General features: G+C 38.4%; 1 protein-coding gene across 11 annotated transcripts in view; it reads right to left on the bottom strand.

Annotated features, from left to right (window-relative positions):
- Nucleotides 1–22,299, bottom strand: part of ACYP2 (acylphosphatase 2) — a 258,461-nt gene that overhangs the window by 100,949 nt on the left and 135,213 nt on the right. Inside the window, exons 4-5 of one of the 11 annotated variants that reach the window (XR_012003447.1) lie at nt 17,775–17,896; nt 15,069–15,196 (exon numbers count right to left, since the gene is read on the bottom strand). The exons of 8 other annotated variants lie outside the window; for them this stretch is intronic. Coding sequence is in view for 1 of the 3 variants with exons in the window: in XM_072768362.1 (XP_072624463.1) it covers nt 21,560–21,668 (109 nt within the window). In the remaining 2 variants the exon portion in view is untranslated. Of the gene's footprint in view, nt 1–15,068; nt 15,197–17,774; nt 17,897–21,559; nt 21,669–22,299 lie in introns of all 11 variants that reach the window. 2 more of the 11 variants (XR_012003448.1, XM_072768362.1) reach the window with 2 other exon arrangements.

The following is a 22,299-nucleotide window of genomic DNA, read 5'->3' as shown; positions in this document are numbered from 1 at the left end:
ACCTAGTTTGGGGAGGTCCCTCAAACAAGCAAATGCATATATGGTTCTCTTTCCACTTGAATATTCATTATTAGAAAATACAACCTCCTAAAAATAGCTCCTAGGGTTTTCACAAGTGATATTGACTCTGAATATTTACACTTTAAGTAATATCACAGTTGAGTGAGCACCCACTGTGGGGATAGCATTTTAATAAGGCATAAAGGTTTATAAAAGAAAATAATTCATTTCTAACCTAAATATGTTTAATATCTAGGTAGGAATATAAAACATTATACTTAAAAAGAAATCAATTGTAAATTACAAAGCAAAAGGAAAAGAAAAAAATTTTTTTTAAGATTTTATCTATTTATTTGACTGAGAGAGAGCACAAGCAGGGGAGGGGCAGAGGGAGAGAGAAGCAGGCTCCCCAGTGAGAAGAGAGCCCGACGATGGGGCTTGATCCCAGGACCCTGAGATCATGACCTGAGCCAAAGGCAGACGCTTAACTGACTGAGCCACTCAGGTGCCCAGGAAAAGAAAAAATGTTAACAGAACTTGTAAAGAGATTAAATATAGGAAAGAAAATAACAAAATTAAATGTTGAGGAAAATAAGAGTCATTGATGTTAATAGTACTACTCAATAGATATGATATATATTCTATCTTTATATATAATTATAATATGGACTTCCTGATGAGAGAAAAAAAAAATCAGTGCATTTAAGATTTGATTCAAATGCTTCAAGGATGAAGAGGCTGGGTTGAACAAAAGCTTTAATTCAATAAAAATGCAGAGTTAATTTTTTTTCATCTCCAATTATTGATGTCTTCCTGTAGAACTGACCAAAATCCATTATACAGTGTTCCCAAAAGAAAGTGCCAATGGAGTGAAAGATGATCAGTCTTAAGGTTTCAAATATCATGCCTATTTAAACTCCAGTTTTTAGGTTTTTTTTTGAGAGAGAGAAAGAGTGAGTGTGAGGGGGGTGAGCAGGGGGACAGAGGGAGAGAGAGAATCTTCAGCAGGTTCCACACCCAGCATCACTGAAATGAGGCCGGGCTCAATCTCATGACCCTGAGATCGTGACCTGAGCTGAAATCAAGAGTCCCACACCTAACTGATCAAGCTACCCAGGTGCCTCTCTTTCTGAGCATAGTACAAATAAAAACAAAAGAAATATTTTACTCTTATTTTACTTGAGAAGGGTGGCAGAGGGAGAGAGAGAATCTTAAGCAGGCTCCACACTCAGCATGGAGCTCCACGTAGGGCTTAATCTCACTAAATCGAGACTTGAGTGGAAATCAAGAGTCAGATGCTTAACCAACTGAGCCACCCGGCTCCCTTTACTCTGTAATTTTAAAGCAAGCCTTAACTGTATTGTAAATGGGAATGTTTCTATTTTCTGCAAATTCATAATGCCAGCTATTTTCTAATTTATGACTATCACTTTCAGATAGACAACAATAATGCAATTATAAAACACACAAATTGCTTCCATTGTTCTACCAGAATGTGCTATTTGTGTAATAACAGTTTTTGATCATTCCAGGCTGTATCCCAGCCTATATTATAGGCTAAAAAATATGAGGTTAATTTTTATGGTAGTGAAAGTTCACATAATTATCATTAGATGGAAAATTGGCCTTTTGAGAAAACAAGAACACACCTTCCAGGAAACAAACAGAAAATGAAGTTTTATTTGATATATTTTATATTTGAGCACTTATCCTGAGTGTGCTAGTTGTCAGGAACTAAGTTCATGATTCAAACTCATAGTGGAGTCCTCCGTGGGGGCTCTTCCCAGCCCTACCACCTATAAAAGGCATCAGGGTGAACAAGCTCCTTCACCTTCCCTAAACTTCCCTTTCCTCAACAGTTAAAAAAGTTTGTCACCGGGATGCCTGGGTGGCTCAGCAGCTGAGCATCTGCCTTCAGCTCAGGGCGTGATCCCAGGGTCTGGGGATCCAGTCTCACATTGGGCTCCCTGTGTGGAGCCTGCTTCTCCCTCTGCCTGTGTCTCTGCCTCTGTGTCTCTCATGAATAAATAACTAAAACCTTTTTTAAAAAAGTTTGTTAGTAATTATCGTTTTACAGGATTAATCTAAGAATTAAATGAGATACTATATTCGTGTGACAACAGATTCAAAAGCATTCAGCAAAGAGTACCTGTTATTTCTATATTGTTATAATAAAGCTTTATCAAGTACACCTTGATAAACAAGACCTCTTTTCCTCCTTTAAAGGACAGCAAAGACCTCAACAGGTCTTAAAACAATTTAAACCAAGCCCTCAACCCGCATCCAAATGTAGGATATGGAAAAGGCTTTGATCAGGTTTGCTGTCATGTTTAAATTAAATCTCTAATATTATTCAAAATAAGGACTATTTGAAAACCAACTTTCTATTATTTTAAAAATATTCCAATTTCCCATTCTTTGTAAAAGGGAAAATCTAATTAAGCTGCATCAAAGTCTACTAATAACACAACTTCCCAGGTCTTTTGCTGGAGTCAGAACCTTACATCCATAAAATTGAATGTTATCTGCATTTGTATTCTGAGCAGTGCTCAGAATTTTGGATTTCACAGACCAGTTTTTTTTTTTTTTAATTTTGAAAAGTACCATAATGTTGACAACTTTTCATCCTTCAAATTTTTTAAAGATAAAAAAACAGGGGTAATAGGAGTATTTTGTTAAATAGAGTAATAAAAATAAGGATTCTAGGAAAACATTTAAAACTATTATATACTATCTAGAATATTTAATTACATAAAGGATATTTTGACACCGTAAGAGGAAGAACATACTTCCAGAATAAGGAAAAAAGTACTTTCCCAAGCAAGAATAGCTGGCCACTCTATAGATACCTATACATGCTCATCCGGATACTGTGCTAGTATTCTTTTTAATCTTTGCCAATTTGATGGTGGGGGAAAGCTCTCTAAATTGAATTTCCGTAACTACTAGGGATATTAAACCTTTTGTATGCATTAGCTAATCCGTAATTTCTTGTGAACTACCTGGCCATTTTTTTTTTCTATTTGGATTTTTTCAGGCAATGTTTTGTTCAAATATTTACTGTTATTTTATACTTACAACATACATTAACCATCTATATTTTAACAATTTACCTTTTGACCATAAGTTTTGTTCATAGTGTCCCCTACCATATAAAGTTCTAAACACTTCAAGTCTACCCTATATATCCTTCACATTTTATTTGCCTTTCACTTTATAAGGCCCTCGCTAACTCCAATGTAGATACTTGGTATCTATATATTCTTTTAGTTATTTAATGATTTAATCTTTTATCTTCAGCACTTAATCTAGATAGCTTCCTTCCTCCTACCACGTAAATCCTAACATTCTTCTCAATAGTTACCCATGGTCTCAGCATTGTTTATTAAATAATCCATCTTCATCATATAATAAGTGCATGCATTAGGGCCTCTTTCTGTATTTCCTATTCTCTTTCACTGACCTAAGTAATGTATTTGGATTAGTATTACACTGCTAAGATTACTGTAGGATTTTTTTTTTTTTTACTGTAGGATTTTAAATTTGTCATTTTTCCAAATAAGTTTGAAAAGCCTTTTCTCATTTCATTAAAAAAAACATCCATGGGAGATAACGATTACTCTATTAGTTAAGATGCTTCAGGATGCAAAACACAGAAAGGCCAATTCAAGGAGGTTAAAACAATAAAGGAGTTGTTTGGCCTTCATAACCATGAATCCAAAAACAGATCACATTTCAGCATTGCTTGAAACAATGGCCCATCTATGTCATTAACACCCCATGTGTCTCCATCTCTCAGCCTCCAGCTCTGCTACCCATTATGTCAAGTTCATCTTACAGCTATGTTTCCTCGTGGATATAGGATGGCTGCCAGAAGCAACCTGGACCATCGCATCCTCATTCACAGCCAGCTGAAGACCAGGAACCACCAGTAATTGTTTGCTGCGTGCCATTAGCCTAAATCGTGTCACCAACCCATCCTCTTTTTTTTTTTCCCTAAATCAATCTCAATTAAGAAAAACAGTATTAAAATTATTTCCCATGATTAATGTGGGGCACCCATAAATCTGGCATGGAATGGGTCTTGAGGAGACAGTCACAACTTTCACTACAATTAGAATTGTTTAAATGCATTAATTTTAAATACATTGATATCTTTATAATTTTGAGACTTTTTGTCCAAAGACGTAGCACCTCTCCCCATTTATTCAAATTTTCTGCTTTTCTAACATTCATTTTAGTAAGGATTTACAGTTTTATTCCTATACATACTATACATATCTATTTCATAAGTCTACCTAATTCCAGATAATTTTTATTTAAGGTTATATCATGAATGGGATCTTATTTTGTTGTGTGAAAGTTGACTGGTTTACATAACCACGAAGACCTAGAGAGTACTGCCCTTCTACACAAGCGAAAGGGCTCCTGCCCTGGCCTCACGCACTATAGCCCCAGACAAAAAAAAAAAAAAAAAAAAAGACACTAATAAAAACATTTATTAAACAATGCATGAGTGCCTCTGTTACTCAGGAAGTGATACCCCGAGGTGACAAATGCAACCCACAATGCTGAACATCAACTCTTGTGACTATTCAGGCCTCTGGAAAATATTTCTCCACGTTTCTTGCACTGTATCCTCAAAATTGAACAACTTTTTCTAAATATTCTCCAACTGTGACTTTTGAGACAGACTCTACTCCTAATTAAGAATAGTTCTATTTTCATGAAAATACAAGATAAAATTATAAAAAGATTAAGTTTTCAAAAGATTGAACGTTAAATCTTCATTTATTTAAATGACTTAATTTTTAGATATTATAATTTGTACTATATCTTTGAATATTAGCATAATTCTAAATATTTTAGGGAATAAACAACATTTTTAAAGAATATATTAGAGGGGGCGCCTGAGTGGCTCAGTCAGTTAAGCATCTGCCTTTGTGATCTCAGGGTCCTAGCACCAAGCTCCATGTGGGGCTCCCTGCTCAGTGGGGAGTCTGCTTCTCCCTCTCCCTCTGCTGCTCCCCTCACTTGTGTGTTCTCTCTCCTAAATAAATAAATAAATAAATAAATAAATAAATAAATAAATAAATAAAATCTTTGAAAAAATAAAATTATGCTAAATTACGGGACTCGATCCCAGGATCATGACCTGAACCAAAAGCAGATGCTTAACCAAATGAGCCACCCAGGTGCCCCTGTATCTTTTCTCTTAATGAGCTCATTAATTCCAAATTCCCATATTTTTCTATTTGTTCTTGTGAATTTTCCAAGTAAGCAATGATATAAAAGGGCAATAGTGACACAAATCCTATCTCCTGCTTCACAAATTTGTTATATCTTTTGTTTTTATTATATTACCTTAAACTCTCAAATCGGGACTCAACGATGCTGAGAGCAGATATCCCTATCTTCTTCATACCTTGAATTGGATTTACCTTTAGCATTTCATCATTAAACATTATTTTGATATTAGTTTAATATATTCTTTGTCCTTTCCATAGGATGTCCTTCCAGAACTCTATGGCCAGTTCTTCCTAGCAAGTTCTGGGGAGAACTTGCTTGGTCTGCACCAATGTGGACACCACTGCTATATACAAATGATAATCCAGAGCAAACAAAAAAATACACACAAAAATCCCCCACAACTGCCAATTGGATAAACTGCTCAAAATTCAAATCACTTCCAGTTGTATGACTTTGCATGACTGCACCCCGGTCCTACTCCTCCAAGCCTGACACGATCCAGAAGCAAGGCTGTCGAGGCAGCAAATGATGGTCATGTATGCTATCTCTGTTTTTCTGTCTCCTTTCTTATTTTTAGTGGAGGAACAGAAGTTTATGGCTGGCACATAATAAGCATTTTATACGACAGGGCTCATCAGATTTTGAGATTTATAGCCTATTTTTTATGCGATTTTTGTACATATCTATTTCATTTCACAACCACAACAAAATGTTAACATAAAATGTGCTACCCGTAAGGTAAAGTGCTGTCACCACTAGTCATGAGAACCAGTGGTGAGAAAATGTTTTGTCAGTCACAGACAAAGAAGCTCATCAGATGACCTCTGACAAGGCAGGGATGGTATCTATTTGATTTGCCATAATGTATCACCATGGACAGGAGCACAGTAAGTGCTCAGTAAATATTTGATGAATTAAATTGATTGATAGATGTATAGAAGAGTTTTTCGAAGTTAGATCATTGGGAAATGGGTATTACGGAATTCAGATTATATATAATTTTAAGAGTTTTAACAAGGAAATTAATATTTATTTGGGCCTATGTGACAGAAAATAATGCTCATAGTGTCAGGAATTTTCTCTAATTCTCCAACTACGGTAGGCATCATTATCTTCAGGATGTCAAGGCTTTCCAAGAGGTTAAGCAATTTGCTAAAGGTCCAGAAGCCAGGTCTCCATTTGACTCCCTCATTCCATTCTAGGGTGCTAACTTATGTGACAAGAGGACTTTGGACTTATCCCTGATCACCCAATCTAAAGTGTCCTACCTCATTTACTCTCCATCAGCCTATATATCTCCTTCTTGTCATTATTCATGATTATCTTATTTGTTTACTTATTTGTTACTCAGTGCCTTTAAAAGATGTCAGGGTATGCAATTAAGCGATTTATCCAGCTTGTTCACTGTCATATCCTGGTGCCTGCAACTTGGTAGGTGCTCAATAAATATTTTTTGAAAGCACTGAATGAGTCAGTGAATGAGTGGGCTCAAGTGATTTTTGTAAAACTAGGGGAAAGTTAACCTAAGAGAATTTACAGAGGGTAAGCTAGTAAGATAGAGAACTAGCAGCCCCGAATTTAAGAGCATATGGTGGGCTTTGTGTCCTACTCCTTGATTAAACCCTACTCTTACTGTTTTCAAATATGGTACTATTCCTATAGAAGCTACATCATTATCAAACTATATTCTCTTTCTAATCTTTTCCACTGAATGCTTTTTATTTTTTCTAGAATTATGAGCACACAAAGAACAACAACAAAAAGGTCACTGGTCCATTACCCAGCATCCAAAACCTGGCCCAGAAGACAGAAAAAAATCTCAGACTCAAGGAAAAGTGTTATTTCTTCCAGCCCAACTGTTTTAAGACCCCAGAATTAAAGAACTTGAAGTTGTGGGTTTAGGCCACAGCCTTGCTTTATTCTGTAGTAGCTGTAGAGTACAGAGTACAGCCAGCCAACCATCTTGAAAATATACTTCTTTTGTCATTATAAACACTACATAAAATAAACCAGATGGATTAGAGCAAATCCCTTGTCACTATTCAATAAACAACTCAAGCTTTATGCTTTATCCATAACAAAGTAAACATTTAAAAAGATGTTTATTAGGAGTTTTTCATGGTTACCATAAATGCTTTGATGTATCGTGATAAAAATCAGTATAACACTGTATACACACTTCAAAATCAGGGAACTAGTTCAAGAAACACGGGTTCATCTATGAGAATTTCACATGGTCAATAAAAATCTTATTTTAGAAGAATAAGAAGTGGGAAATGCTTTCTGCTCATCTTTGTATGAGTCATGGTCCTTCCAGGGAAGAGATGGCACACTCAAATCAGGTGACCAAGCTAAATGACTGCTTTCAAAGGACTGGGCAGGGATAAAAGAAACCAGCAAGAGAAGGTAAAGGACCCCAGCACTGGCAACGCTGGAGAGCTGCTGTTTTGTGGTCATCTACATACTGCCAAAAAAACTTAGAAGAAATATTTCTCTTCCCTTGTAATCCCTACTGGGATGCAGATGTACATACGGGAAAGAAGGTTGGTGCCCTGGGCTACACAGTCCATTGGATGGCATAAGGACTGAGGTCACAGGCTATTGTTACCAAGTCTGTTACCACTTCAGTGTAATCAATGTGATAATAAGTAGATGCCAGTTAGTTTAACTTTAAATCCTGGGGCTGGTCAGGTGGCTTGCTATCAAGAATCACAGTCCAGAGTGGTCACTTGATGTTATAAAAAATAATATCCCAGAAGCAGCCTCTACAAATCCTTCTGCTGTTTGCACCAGTAAATGACACTTTGCTATTTAGCTGCTATTTTATCAAAAACAAGTTTTTACTGAATTAGCAACTTGTTGGCACGACAAATGTTTAAAATGAATTATCACTGGTGAAATTAAAGGTATTCAAAATATGTTGATTACCTCAAATGGCTTAGAAACACTCCTCTATCTTTGCACAAATATAGTATAAAAACAATGACTTATACACGGTTAGAGATGACATGAGGGGTTTGATTCTGTAGCTGGTCCCATATGAGCTACTGGTTTCAGAGGAGTTCTGACTCCATGATCTTTTTTGCCCTGAGAACATATATCTGTCTCTAATAAACTTGGCATAGGAGATACAGTCAAAGTACTTATAAGAACAGAGCACTAGAATTCCACTGGGTTTATAGTAAGTTTGAATGAACTGCTTTGGGCTACTTGCTAATGAAAGCTTAATAAAAACCTATGTGTGTGCCTGAATTTTGCCTGAAACCTGTTATTATTATAAGTAGTAGCAAAGTTTATGAGAGTAGCTAACCATACCACCTTTTTGATAGCTATCATTATTCACCAGAAAGAACACAAGAATCGTGCATGTCTAAACTGACATGAGACTCAATTTGCAATATGTATTCTGTTAGCCAGGCCAAATCCAGAGGACATGGAAAGAGTGAATATTATCCTTATCCTTCCAGAACAATCTATTTATTCAGAATTGATTTACAAGAATATTTTCACATTCTATTTTTTAGAGTAAATATATGATTTCTTCATATAAAAATTCCTCCCTTCCATTCTACTTTACTAATTAACGCATTATAATAAATTGTAGTAAGTGTTGGCTTGATACAGATGGTAGGTCAGATTTTGCCCACAAGCAAGAATGGTTTTTATGAATTTAAAAGGTTATGGCTGCAGTATTATTTACAATAGGCAATAGGCAAATTATGAAAGCAGCCCAAGTGCCCATTGCTAGATGAATGAATAAAGAAGATATGATGTGATAGAGATATATACATACATATACACACATATATAAAATATTGTATATATATGTAACATATATATTACTTAGCCATATAAAAGAATGAAATCTTGCTATTTGCAACAACATGGATTGATCTACTGCTAAGTGAAATAAGTCAGAGAAAGACAATTATCAAGTGATTTCAATTCTATGTGGAATTTAAGAAACCAAGCAAATGAACAACAAAAAGAAATGAGAGAGAGAGAAAGAGAAAGAGAGAGACACCAAAAAACAGACTCTTGTCTACAGAGAACAAATGATGGTTACCTGAGAGGAGGTGGGTGGAGGATTGCATGAAATAGGTGAAGGAGATTAAGATTTCATTTATCATGATGAGCCCCAAGGAATGTACAGAATTGTTGAATCTTGGGCAGCCCGGGTGGCCCAGCGGTTTAGCACCATCTTCAGCCCAGGGCATGATCCTAGAGACCCAGGATCGAGTCCCACATCAGGCTCCCTGCATGGAGCCTGCTTCTCCCTCTGCCTGTGTCTCTGCCTCTCTGTGCCTCTCCCTCTCTCTGTGTGTCTCTCATGAATACATAAATTAAATCCTTAAAAAAAAAAGAATTGTTGAATCATTATATTGTACACCAGAAACTAATATAACACCATATGTTAAGTATACGGACATTTTATTTATATATATTTATACACACATGTATATATTTATATATACATATTATATATTTATATATATTATATATATATATATATTACATTGGGAAACCAAGCGCTTATTTTTAGTATTTTGTTAGTGCATACATTTAAAAAATAAAACCATAAAGCTATCCCCCCAAAAAAGGTTAAGAAAAAAGACTAATAATGACATATAAAAATTATGTGAAATTCAGGTTTCAGTGTCCATAAAGCTTTACTGAAACACAATTTCATTCATTTGTTTACATATTGTCTATGGCTGCTTTTGAGCTTTGAGAATAGAGTTGAGTAGTTGTGACAGAGACTATTTAGCCCATGAAGCCTAAAGTACTTATCTGGTCCATGACAAGAAAAACCAATTTGAACCCCTTCCCTTGATGATGGGGTTATACCATTGAACCAGTCAGAATGAACTGAACCAGGCTCAATTCTCTTGGAGCTTCGATTCTGAAAGGAGATAGGGAAAAACACAAAAATACGCAATGGCACTAAGTGCCATGGTGAAAACAAGGCTAGGGTGACAGAGAGGGACACCAAGCATACCTAGATGGGAGTCTCCCACAAACCTCTCTGAGGAAGGGCTATTTGATTGGAGAACTAAATGACAAGGGGATAACCATGTGATGATGGGGGCCCTCCAAACTTGCAGTATTAGGCGGAGCACAAAGATGGCCAATGGAACAGGTGCATGGCCAATGGAGAGAGGGTGACAGAAAAGTTTATGTACTCCCCATGCCTCTACAGATTGTCAGGGACAGTAGCAATCTCCCTGGAACTTGGTGAGTACAGGTGAATAGTCATTAGTAACCACCACATGGTCAATGTCAAAGACATTACATCATCAAAATGGCAGACAGGCTGAGAGTTTGCACCATTTCCCTCTACTCACACTCCCAGAAGGGGCAGCAAGTCATCTGAAAAATTATCCTTTTCCTTCCACTTTTCATCTTTAAAGTGTCTGGAAAAGATGTGAGCAATTCAGTGGAAATCCATCAAGGTAACATGTAAACCTTGCAACGTGCTAGGTCCACCAGCTACCAACTAGAGACAGAGGAGCGGAGGGCTGCCTGCAGTGCAGTCCGCCGTCCTCACCACCCAGGCTCACTGTTCCTAGTCCGGGAGTGGAAGGTAACTGTCTCCATAACTATTCACCATCCTGGGTTATATACAATGCTGTGTGTTGCGGATTTGGGGAGATCAAAGTAATTTAACCCAGGCCATCATTTCAGTTGCTACAAATGTGTTCCCAAATGAAAGCATGTGATCATACTCAATGACTTCAGTGTGAAAAGTTTACTTAAAACACAGGACTTTCAAAAAAATAAAACAAAACACAAGACTTTCATGTGATCCCTTTGCAAACATATACATAGATTTTTAATGAGTATGGTTGGAGGGAATATGAATTTTTAAAAACAATATCCCTGTTAAAGAACTTAGGACCTCTTTTTAAGAACAACAAGCTTCTCTAAAGAGAAGAAATGTAATTAGAAATGTATTAAGTCCTAAAAAGCGGTTTTTAGCTTGTTTCCTAAGAAACCAAAAATAGAATTGACAAGTATAACTTCCAAAGAAGCTTAGATCTACTTAGTCTATTATTAAGTTTTCCAGTTCAGATTTTTAGAATCATTAACTTAAGGGGTGAAGAAATCTCTTACATGAAATAAAATTAAGTTCCCCAGTTAATTTTGTTTGTAATTCTTCTATTCACGAAAACTGACCTTCGTAAACAAAGAAACTGCCACCACTGTTCTCCAGCGGGGTAATAACATATCTAGCAGCCAATAACACATTGCAATTCTTATATAACCACAAGTGACATCAATAGAGTCTGCTCAATTTATGCAAAGAAAAATTCCTAGCAGCTAAAGTTACTTATTTTTTGTAAATTTGGTCATCAGAAGTGAAAACTCTCAATAGATAGGTAACAATGAACTCATTCTTCTACAATATTTCCTATTCTAATTGCTATCTTCAATGTGAGGATACTTGTGACTGCAAACTGAGCTCCTGCATCTTTTTTTTCTTAAGATTTTGTTTATTTATTCATGAGAGACATAGGAAGAGGGAGAAGCAGGCTCCCTGTGGGAAGCTCTATGTGGAACTCAATCCCAGGACCCCAGGATCACGATCTGAGTCAAAGGCAGACGCTCAACCACTGAGCCACCCAGGTGCCCCTGAGCTCCTGCATCTTTAAAGTTAAGTAGTTTTGTGACACTGAAAGAGTCCATATTTGGGGCTGGTCCAGAGCAGACATGAAGGAAGGTCAGCAGGATACCTTGGGAATAGGAGATCAGCTCATAAGCCTCAAAAACCAGCATGCTCAGCCTCATGCAACCACTCCTCTCCCCCCACTCACAAGCGATAGGAAGAACAGTAAAAGGTTAACCATGAGCAAGAATCCTTCTGCCACCCTTGACTGCATAACTATATTCCATTCCAGGAGTTCAGGAGCTTCAGATAAAGTCAAGAGACCAAGAATAAAAAAAAGACATTCCCTTCTTCCTGTGGCTTCTCTAAATCCTAACCTTTCCTTTTTTTTTTTTTTTTTTAATCCTAACCTTTCCTTCTCAAATCCCCTATTCAGAATCCCTGCCCTCAAGACTTTTCAAACTCTAGCCAGAGATATGAACATGATCACATCCATCAAAGAAATTATGTTTGGCTTATGACAAAAAGTGTTCTTGGGGCACCTGAATGGCTGAGTCACTTAAGCATCTGGCTCTTTATTTCAGCTCATTATTTTGGGGTCCTGAGATCAAACCCCATGTTGGTCTTTGCACTCAGCATGAGTCTGCCTGAGATTCTCTCTCCCTCTCCACCCTCCCTAGAATAATTTTTTTTAAAAAAGTGTTTAATAAAATATAACTGCATTCAGAGACAAAAGTTTGCCAACAGTCTATAACTGACAAATGCCATTAAGTATTACCAAATTATAAAAAGGAGACAAAAAATGGAGCCAGATTCCTCCCTGGGGGCTTCTTAGGAGGATGAATTACAGCTATACTCCCTCCCAGGCTCTAAAAAAGGGGCATCTGGGTGTCTCAGTCAATTGAGTAACTGACTCTTGATTTCGGCTCAGGTCATTATCTTAGGGTTGGAAGATGGAGTCCACCCTAGGCTCTGTGCTCATCAGAGAGTCTGCTTGAGATTTCCTCTCTCCCTCTCTCTCTGTCCCTCCCCTTGCTCACTCACATGCTTGTGCTCACTCTCTCTAAAATAAATAAGTCTAGAAAAGGAGGGAGGGAGGGAGGGAGGAAGAGAGGGAGGGAGGGAGGAAACGGGGAGGCAAGCTACAGGTACCTGCAAGGGTAGCCTCCCAAGCACTCACAAGTATATTCTTGGAGGATACACTACCTACCTAGCAGTGAACACCGAGATCTCAGAATACAAAAGCTGACTGCTGATTCATTTAACCCAAAGTCAGATAAAGACACACGGGAGGGGGGGCGGGGGATGAGGAAATGTAAGTGTGGTATAAGCAATTTAACAAGTTACCTCTTCATCTATTGTAATAGAACATCAACAGATTCATCTATTGTAATAGAAAGTCAGTAGAGACATACATACTGTATACTCTAAGTATACTTTAAGGATACTAATTAGAAATTCAAAGGAACACCTAAAGAAATCATTAAAACAATTGTTGAGGAGTAGGATGGGAATGGTTTGGAGAGGGGAGGGTGCTGCTATTTTTAGCCCTATTTGACTTTTAAAACAAGTGCAGTTATTTTATTGAAAAACAAAATTGACTTACAAAAACACGAGGCTGTGGTTTTCTTTAGTGAAAAATAAACCTATTATTTTTTGTGGACCTTTCCTGTGAGCTGTTTGTCAAAAATGTCTAGAATAACATGGATATAGCTGGTAGACCATAGCTAGTTTGAAGCCAAATTCCTAGAAGCTGAAGACTGTCTAGTAATTTTTCTGATGTCAGGGCCAAATAAAAGTACGTGTGTATTTATGTCAGTGATGCCCATAGATTAGAAATAGAAGGTTAGGAGGAGACAGAAAGGCTTTCATGGGCATGCCCCCAAATTTACAGAAATCAATAAAATCCAAGCAGACCCAACAAAGTCGAGAAGAATACCATAGAAGGACTGGAGAACTCAAGAACACAGTGACCATTTGGCATTAGCACAAATAACACTACAAATGTTAATTGGCCCTGGAATATTTGTTCTGAAATTATAGACTGGAGTTGTCCAGAAAAGGCCAACATCTGCAAAACAGCTTCCAACTGTAAGGGGGAGGTAAAGGGAAGAATGTAATATACTCTAGTAGTTTACAAAGAAGAGCATCTAAAATTATTAAGGTTAAAACAAACAAACAAACAACCCTCTAATATTCCTAATCAGCTCTTTAGGCAGCAAAATCGTTTTACAAATCCCAACAGGTTTAAAGGGATGGAAACTGGGGCCAAAAATAGAGTTTGGGCTCACCTTAGCCGTGTTTCACCATGGCTGCCCATTTTGTATGCCATTTAATTGAGCACATGCAATACATATTTTGCCTTTGTCATCCTTAGCTCTCCAGAAAACTGCAACACTCAAAATTTTATCTCTAATAGTTACAGATACAGCCAGACTACAACTAATGTATTATCTATAATAATCATCCTCCCTAGTACTGGTGTCCTATCATCCATGTTACATTTTCCTAAGAGATGTTTTATATTCATTTTCACGGTTCTTCCTTATTAAATGGAATTTCTTACTTTAATTCAATGACTATCATATATATTTTAAGTAACTCTGCAGATATATAATTGATTCTACTACACCTGTCTAAATATTATCCTGGTAATGCGTGTAAAATTATAGTAATAACTCTTTCCTCGGTAATATCCATTACTTTTTATGGTCCCTAATTCACCATTCTTGTTGCCTTTTTCCTTTATTGGATTATTTTGATGTAGCAGATTTGACACAGTGGTTTTGTCTGGGGCGTGTTTGGATGGAGCCAACAGCAAAATGGACAGTTCTGAGACGTCTATACCAAAATACAAAAAACACTTTATTATAAATTACAGTAATACTAAGGGTGGAGAAATGAGATGGCTTAAGGCTCTGGTATGGCACAGGGACCAGGAGGAGGATTTCTGCTTTGCATATAATATGGTAAGTTTTTTTTAATTGGCTTGTGGGGTTCCTGGGTGGCTCAGTTGGTTAAGCGTCCAACTCTTGGTTTTGGCTCAGGTCCTGATCTCAGGGTGATGAGACTGAGCCCCACATCGAGCTCCATGCTTAGCATAAAGTCTGCTTAGGACTCTCTTTCCTTCTGCCCATCCCACCCCACACTCTCCCTCTATATATAATAAATAAATCTTTTTTAAAAAATTGGCTTGTTATTTAGAACTTACCAAAACATTCCAGATTCAAAAGAACTCTGTCAGTACAGACTGACATCAGACCATTAGCCATTACTCTCTCTTTAGGTACCTCCTACCCAACTGTGTACCCTGGGGTTTCCTCATGACAGGTTGAAGAACTGTAAGTAAAATAACGACATCACAATATTCATACTTCAAATACTTCACGATACAGTTTTGAAAAACAAAGACCTTTCCTACCTAACCATGATGTTACTGTCACACCTAACAAATTTAACATCTTTTCCTGAATGTTTTCAGTTCCCAAGCCATATTCAAATGTCCCCCAAACAGTGCCTCAAGTATCTTTTACACCCAGTTTATCCAAATCAAGAAAAAAAAATTAGTATCTATATTTTTGACAGAAATCTAGAAAAATATTACAACTATGAAATCTAAATGTAAGTGTTCATTATGCTATTCCTGCACTTCTTATCCACTTAAAAATATTTATAATGTCCAAAATACTCTAATCATATTTTTGCACATGTGTCTATATACGCGACAGAGGAAAAGAAGTTTTCAATCATGTTACTGAGCACTATTCTGTTCAATACTGTCACCACTTGGGATCCCTGGGTGGCGCAGTGGTTTGGCGCCTGCCTTTGGCCCGGGGCGCAATCCTGGAGACCCGGGATCGAGTCCCACATCGGGCTCCCGGTGCATGGAGCCTGCTTCTCCCTCTGCCTATGTCTCTGCCTCTCTCTCTCTCTGTGTGTGACTATCATAAATAAATAAATTTAAAAAATTAAAAAAAAAATACTGTCACCACTTACTTGGACAAGGATATAGAAATAGGTTTGTCAAATTTCTCAGTTGATGAGGTGGGAAAAATAATGGATGTGTTGGATAACTCAATCAAGACCAAAAAATGTTTTGGCTAAGTTTAACAAGAATTGGATGAAATGAGTGGTGATACATAGGATATATTTTTATGTTTAGCTAGGGCTGGAAGCAGAAGGACATAGGTTAAAAGATGTGGTAATAAGGAAAGGACCTAAGGCTTGCCATTTTGTGATGGTTACAACAAAAGTAATTGTTGCAAGTACTTGTTTTATTTTTTTTATTTTTATTTTTTAAAGATTTTATTTATTCAGAGAGACACAGAGGCAAAGACACAGGCAGAGGGAGAAGCAGGCTCCATGCTGGGAGCCTGATGTGGGACTCGATCCCGGGACTCCAGGATCACACCCCGGGCCGAAGGCAAGGGCTAAACTGCTGACCCACCCAGGGATCCCTATATTTCTTTCTTTATTTTTTAATTTATTTTTATTTTTTTTAAGATTTTATTTATTCATGAGAGACACAGAGAGAGAGGCAGAGACACAGGCAAAGAGAGAAGCAGGCTCCATGCAGGGAGCCCAATGTGGGACTTGATCCCAGGACTCAATCCCGGGACTCCAGGACCACGCCCCAGGCTAAAGGCAGGCACTAAACCACTGAACCATCCAGGGATCCCCGTATTTGTTTTTTTTTGTTTTTGTTTTTGTTTTTAAACAAAACAGATCCTTTCTTAAAAGGAGCCACTGCCCTTCCCTGCCTGTGAGTTCTATCTGTCAGCTCGGCATTACCATGGATACTAGGATGGTAAATGTCAAACTAAGAAATAGGACAAGGAGTGGCATGAAAGGCAGGAGTACAAAAGCCAAACTGCTGCAAAAATCTTCATGTGTCTATGGTTATGGAAAAACTTCAAAATGAGAAGCAAGGCAGCCTAACTACCTTGCTAGTGAGAAGGTGAGTCTTGACTGTTCAGGCTTCTAACTCAGGCACTTGGTCTGGCCCACAATCAGAGATTACCTGGTTCTGTTTGGCAGATTTCACAAGGACAGAAGCATCAACCAAACTGAAGATGGGGACATGATTGAGCAATAATAAAATATCACAGTGTCAGAATGATTGTCACCTTGGCATACAGATGACAACGGAAGCAAGAGGGCCTCAGTTTCTGAGAAGGGTGAAGTCCTTTACACAGCTCCAAAGACCCTCTTATGTCAAATCCTTGTCTTGCTTCATCTTGTATACAAATTCATTTGTCCGTCTTTCCTGGAGTCTTTGAGGGCAGAGACTACATTACTCATCTTTGTAACCACAGTTCCATCACCCTACCTGATATCCAGTAGGTATTTCATGGAATGAATAAATGCTTACCTTCCAGGAAACAGACAATCATCAATGCATCAGATCATTTATCAAAGATTTTACATAATGCTCTGGATGCTCTCAAGACAGTATCACAGCCATATGGAAAATGCACTCCTTAGTCTCCTTGGCTAGCTGACCAGACGGCATGTTGATAATTGAGGCTGCACTCCTATAAGACGATGACGAGGCACCACTGGATAAGGCTCCAATTTTGCTGAGTAACTGAACTAAACTACACGGCTGCAATGTTAGAGTTCACACTACTGTGTTTTGGCGTAGTAAGGTATTGTGTTTTCTTCAATAAGCTAGGCTAAGTGGTTCCAACTCAAACCTTGTAAGTGTTCCAGGGATTTTTTCAGAGAGATAATCTGCAAAAGGCCATCAATTGTCAAGAGCCATCTAGATTTCCTGCCAGAAGATCCCTCCACCTAAGGTCCAAGGGACACTGATTTTCCCCTGGGGTAAAGCAGGGAGGAGACTCTTTGGAGACTGGTTCAGAGTGTTCTATTCATACCAAGATTGCCCCCCCCCCCCACCTCCAGCCTGAGGCACCTGTGATCAGGTCAGACACAGCTCTGTAAACCATTTTATCATGGATGAGGTATGGTGATACTAGGCATTATTTTCAAGTGCAGTTTCCTCCTGCCTCAAGTTCTGGAGGGCTTCTGCTGTCTCTACAGCGTAAGAGAGAAAGAGACAGAGAATGTGTATATGTTATACTCAATTACTTCTCAGGTTCCTTCTAGATTTAAAATTTTAAGATGATTGCTTTCTTAAGATGAAAAAACTAGGGACGCCTGGGTGGCTCAGCGGTTGAGCATCTGCCCCTGGCTCAGGGCGTGATCTGTGGTCACAGGATCGAGTCCCACATCAGGCTCCCTGCCTGGAGCCTGCTTCTCCCTCTGACTAGATCTCTGCCTTTCTCTCTGTGTTTTTCATGAATAAATGAATAAAATCTTTAAAAAAAAAAAAAAAAAAGATGAAAGAACCACCTAACAGTGGGTTTCCAGCTTGGGAATTTGTGACTGACAGTATGCAAAACATACTCGTGATTGCAGAAAGTAAGGCAGAGGACCATAAAGGGAGATATAAAACCCACAAGATAAATGTGTAATAAGATATAAATCTCAAACTATTAGAAAGGTAGTATTACTTAACTCACCTACTCTACACAGGGTCTTCTAGATGGTTATGCAGGAAATAAGCCTGTTTGCTACAAGGAGGACCTCAAAAGGAGAGACCTATAGTCCCAAGTGCCCCTAGCTGGCCATTTAAATTACTTTATCTTAACTTTTTAATATACTTGTATTTTCAGTTTAGATTGCTCCTTTGAAAAAATAAAAAAATAAAAAAAAATAAAAAAGATTGCTCCTTTGCCAAATCTCTTCCTATTTCGTGCAGTGTTCTCTCAGGCCTACTGCCAAGGCCACCCAATGCAATCTGACAAGTGTTTCTGCCTCCAGTCTTTGCCACTTCAATTCATCCTGCATATTTCCTTAATGACCTTTTTCTAAATCATCAGGATTGGGTCATTCACACTCCCCGCCCCCCACCAAAGCCTTCTTCAATAGCTCCCTGGTGCACAAGAATTAAAGTAAAAACTCATAAGCCTGGCACTTAAATCCTTACCAATCAAGCTCTAGCTCACCTTCATAACGTACCCAAAACAAGAAGTCTAAACTCTGTGTGGTCTGAAATAGTATCCTGTTCCCACGTGTACCGAAGGCTCACTCCTAGAAGCTACACCTTGGCTCACACCACCTTGTCTTCTGTGGAGTCCCCTTCTGTCATTCCCTTTTAAATATCCCAATTTTACTAGCCCCAGAACCCAGACTCCATAGTTTTAACCTCCTCAGTCAAGAGCTATACTTTGGTCTTCTGAGGTTGCAGCACACTTCTTTACCATTTAACAGAATGTTCCCTATACTGGTAATTAATTGTCACAGGCATTGGTTTTATTTCCTCAGGTTGACTATAATCTCCTCAAGGTCAAGGACTTTTTTTTTTCTTCCTGATTTCCCTAAGTGCCCAGTGCAATGCATCACATGGCAAGTGCTCAATAAATAGGAAGCACTCAATGACCGATTTCAAACATTTGTGAACCACTTCTTTGGCTGAAATTATTTTGCCTGCTAACACCAAACTTCAGAATCATCTCTCTAGCTTTATCATGCCATGAATGAACTAGTTTCCTTGATTAAAAAAGTATAATGCAATCCTCAAGTGTGCTTGTTTAGTATAGAGGGTCTCAGATTCCGGCAAATAAACCCTCTTGTAGCATTTAACAAGGGTAAGTCACTTTAAACTAGACAAGGCAGCATTACATTCTAGAAATTGCCTCTTCACACTGTGATTGATAAGGGAAAACTCATGGACTCAATCAGGCATATTCAATCTTTAGGCATACTCAATCAAAAGAATATTTTACTAGATCATAGATGACCGTCTTATATGGGCATGAGCGTATTCAATATCCTAGTCAATAGCCTCCCTACTCAAAATTTAATGCATGGGCAAGAAAAACGCACATCAGTTGTGAGCTTGTTAGAAATGCAGAGTAAGAGGCTCCACCTCAAACTTAATCAAGACTTCTGCCTTTAAACAAAATCCCTACGTAATTTCAAAAGCACCTGAGAACCTAAATGAGCACAGCTGACTGACTGCACAGGAGTTTTTGGATGTAGGCATCAACGAATAGGAGATTTACCTCCTTTCTCAACACCGATTGCTAGACCCTACCCCAGGGTTTCTGGTTCAGTAGGTCTGGGTTGGGATCCCAGAATAGGCATTTCTGACAAACCTCCAGGTGTTAGCAGTGGTGATTCTGCTGGTCCAGGAACCACAACCACTGAGTTATGCCATCCAAAAATAACATGCTGCCTATTCTGGGAATTTTGCTTCAAGTGCACTCTCAGTAGAAGGGAGAATACTGAGCTAGTAAACAAGGAAGAGAAAAAGAAGTGGCAGGAAAATAGCTCATTTTTGCTACAGGAAGGTAGCTGTTAATACTCCTTTGTACACAATGGGGTAAAAACAGCTGAAGAAATTACTATAGCAACAACTGCGTTCTCCACAAAGTCTTTCTCCACCAACAAAAGGCATCCCATCTTATGTAAATTCAACACTGAGACTTATCAGAAACAAAAACCATAGGAAACATCCTATTCATTAAACATCAGGAGATAACAGTACGGATTTAAGATGGATTTGAAAAGGACTCTTTTGAGGCCTGGATTTGGATTCTTTCATCAAGCAATGAAACAAAAATAGAAGTTTTTATCAATATGGCTCTAAAACAAGAAAAGGAGAATTAGAAATGTTAAAAATACTTATAAATTTTTAAATGTCTTTTTAACAAGAATCCCAAATAATTTTTTTAAACAGACTCTCAAAATTATAAATAGAATAATGAACATATAAACCAAAGAGCTCCACCTAGAGTTTGAAAACAGGTTCTCATTACTTAAACACACAAATGACAAAGCACTATTTACCTGTATGTTATCTATACGCTAGTTTTCATTAACATTGAAAAAATATTTTTACAAAAAGGGTACCTTTCTCAAGTGTGAAGTAATGTTAACTAAAAGGAGAAAGTAAAGGTTTATAATCCTGCCTGTAACCTATTTTTCCCCTCTAATAATTTGTCAGTTTTGTCATTGTGAATGATTTAAAAACCAGTCTGTAAAAGCAATTTATTAAAAAGTGAGAATGGGACACCTGAGTGACTCAGCCAGTTAAGCATCTGGCTTCGGCTCAGGTCATGATGGGGGTCCTGGGTTCTAGCCCTGCACTGAGCTCCCTGCTCAGTGGGGTGCCTGCTTCACCCTCTCCCTCTGCAGCTCCCTTGCTTGCTCTCTCACTAACAAATAAAATCTTTTAAAACAATAAAAAGTGGGGATAGTGTTCACTACAGCACAGAGAAGACAGCTTAAAAAATGAACTCTTACAGCACCTGAGCAGCTCAGTTGATTAAGCATCTATCTCTTAATTTCGGCTCAGGTCATGATCTCAGGATTGTGAGATCCAGCCTCCAGTTGGGCTCTGCAGTGTGTGTGGAGCCTACTGAAGAGTCTCTCTTTCTCCTTTTGCCCCTCCCACCCTTGCACACACATGCTCTCTTTCAAAAAGAAAGAAAAATCAAGAGAGAGGGAGGGAAGAAGGAAAAGAAAGGAAGAAAGGAAGGAAGGAAGGAAGGAAGGAAGGAAGGAAGGAAGGAAGGAAGGAAGGAAGGAAGGAAGGAAGGAGGGAGGGAGGGAGGGAGGGAGGGAAGGAAGGAAGGAAGGAAGGAAAGAAAGAAAGAAAAGAAAGAAAAGAAAAGAAAGAATCACTCTTACTTGAACTTGCTGTATGACCTTGAGCAAGGTCTGGAAGTCCTGAGTTTTCTCATCATTAAAGGCTACACAAGATGGGTAGTTCTCAGCCCTGGCTGCACACTGGAATTCTCTGGGAGGAACAGAGATAAATTGGTGTCTGGTTCCCACCCCAGAGATTTTTATTTAATTGATCTGATGTGAGGCCCTGACCTAGGGCCCAACCTGACATAAAAAATATATATATTAAAGCTGCACAGGTGCTTCTACATACAAGTTGGTTGCATAAGACCAGATGACTAAGCTCTTCACCTCAAATATCTACTGCTCTAGGTAGCAGTTCTCAAGCTTTAGTGCTTCAGAGTCCCCTGAAGGGCTTGTCACAACAGACTGTTAAACCCACCGCAGGGATTCTGATTCAGTAGGAGCCCGTGAAGTTCCATTTCTTTTTTTTTTTTTTTAAGATTTTATTTATTTATTCATGAGAGACACAGAGAGGCAGAGACACAGGCAGAGGGAGAAGCAGGCTCCCTGTAGGGAGCCTGATGTGGGACTCAATCCTGGGACCCAGGATCACGCCCTGGGCCTATGGATGATGCTCAACCACAGAGCCACCCAGGCGTCCCACGAATTTCCATTTCTAACAAGCTGCCACGTCCTGCTGATGCTACAGGTCCAGGGTCATAATTGGAGGATTACTATTTTAGCAGAGGACTTCAAAATGATGCTCTCCAAATTCCCCCAAATTATTCTGACTCTACCCT

This window comes from Canis lupus, chromosome 11 (assembly GCF_048164855.1).
Source record: "Canis lupus baileyi chromosome 11, mCanLup2.hap1, whole genome shotgun sequence".
Classification (NCBI taxonomy): Eukaryota; Metazoa; Chordata; class Mammalia; order Carnivora; family Canidae; genus Canis; species Canis lupus.
Note: the sequence above shows the minus strand (reverse complement) of the source record. Positions and strands in the feature narration are given on the sequence as shown.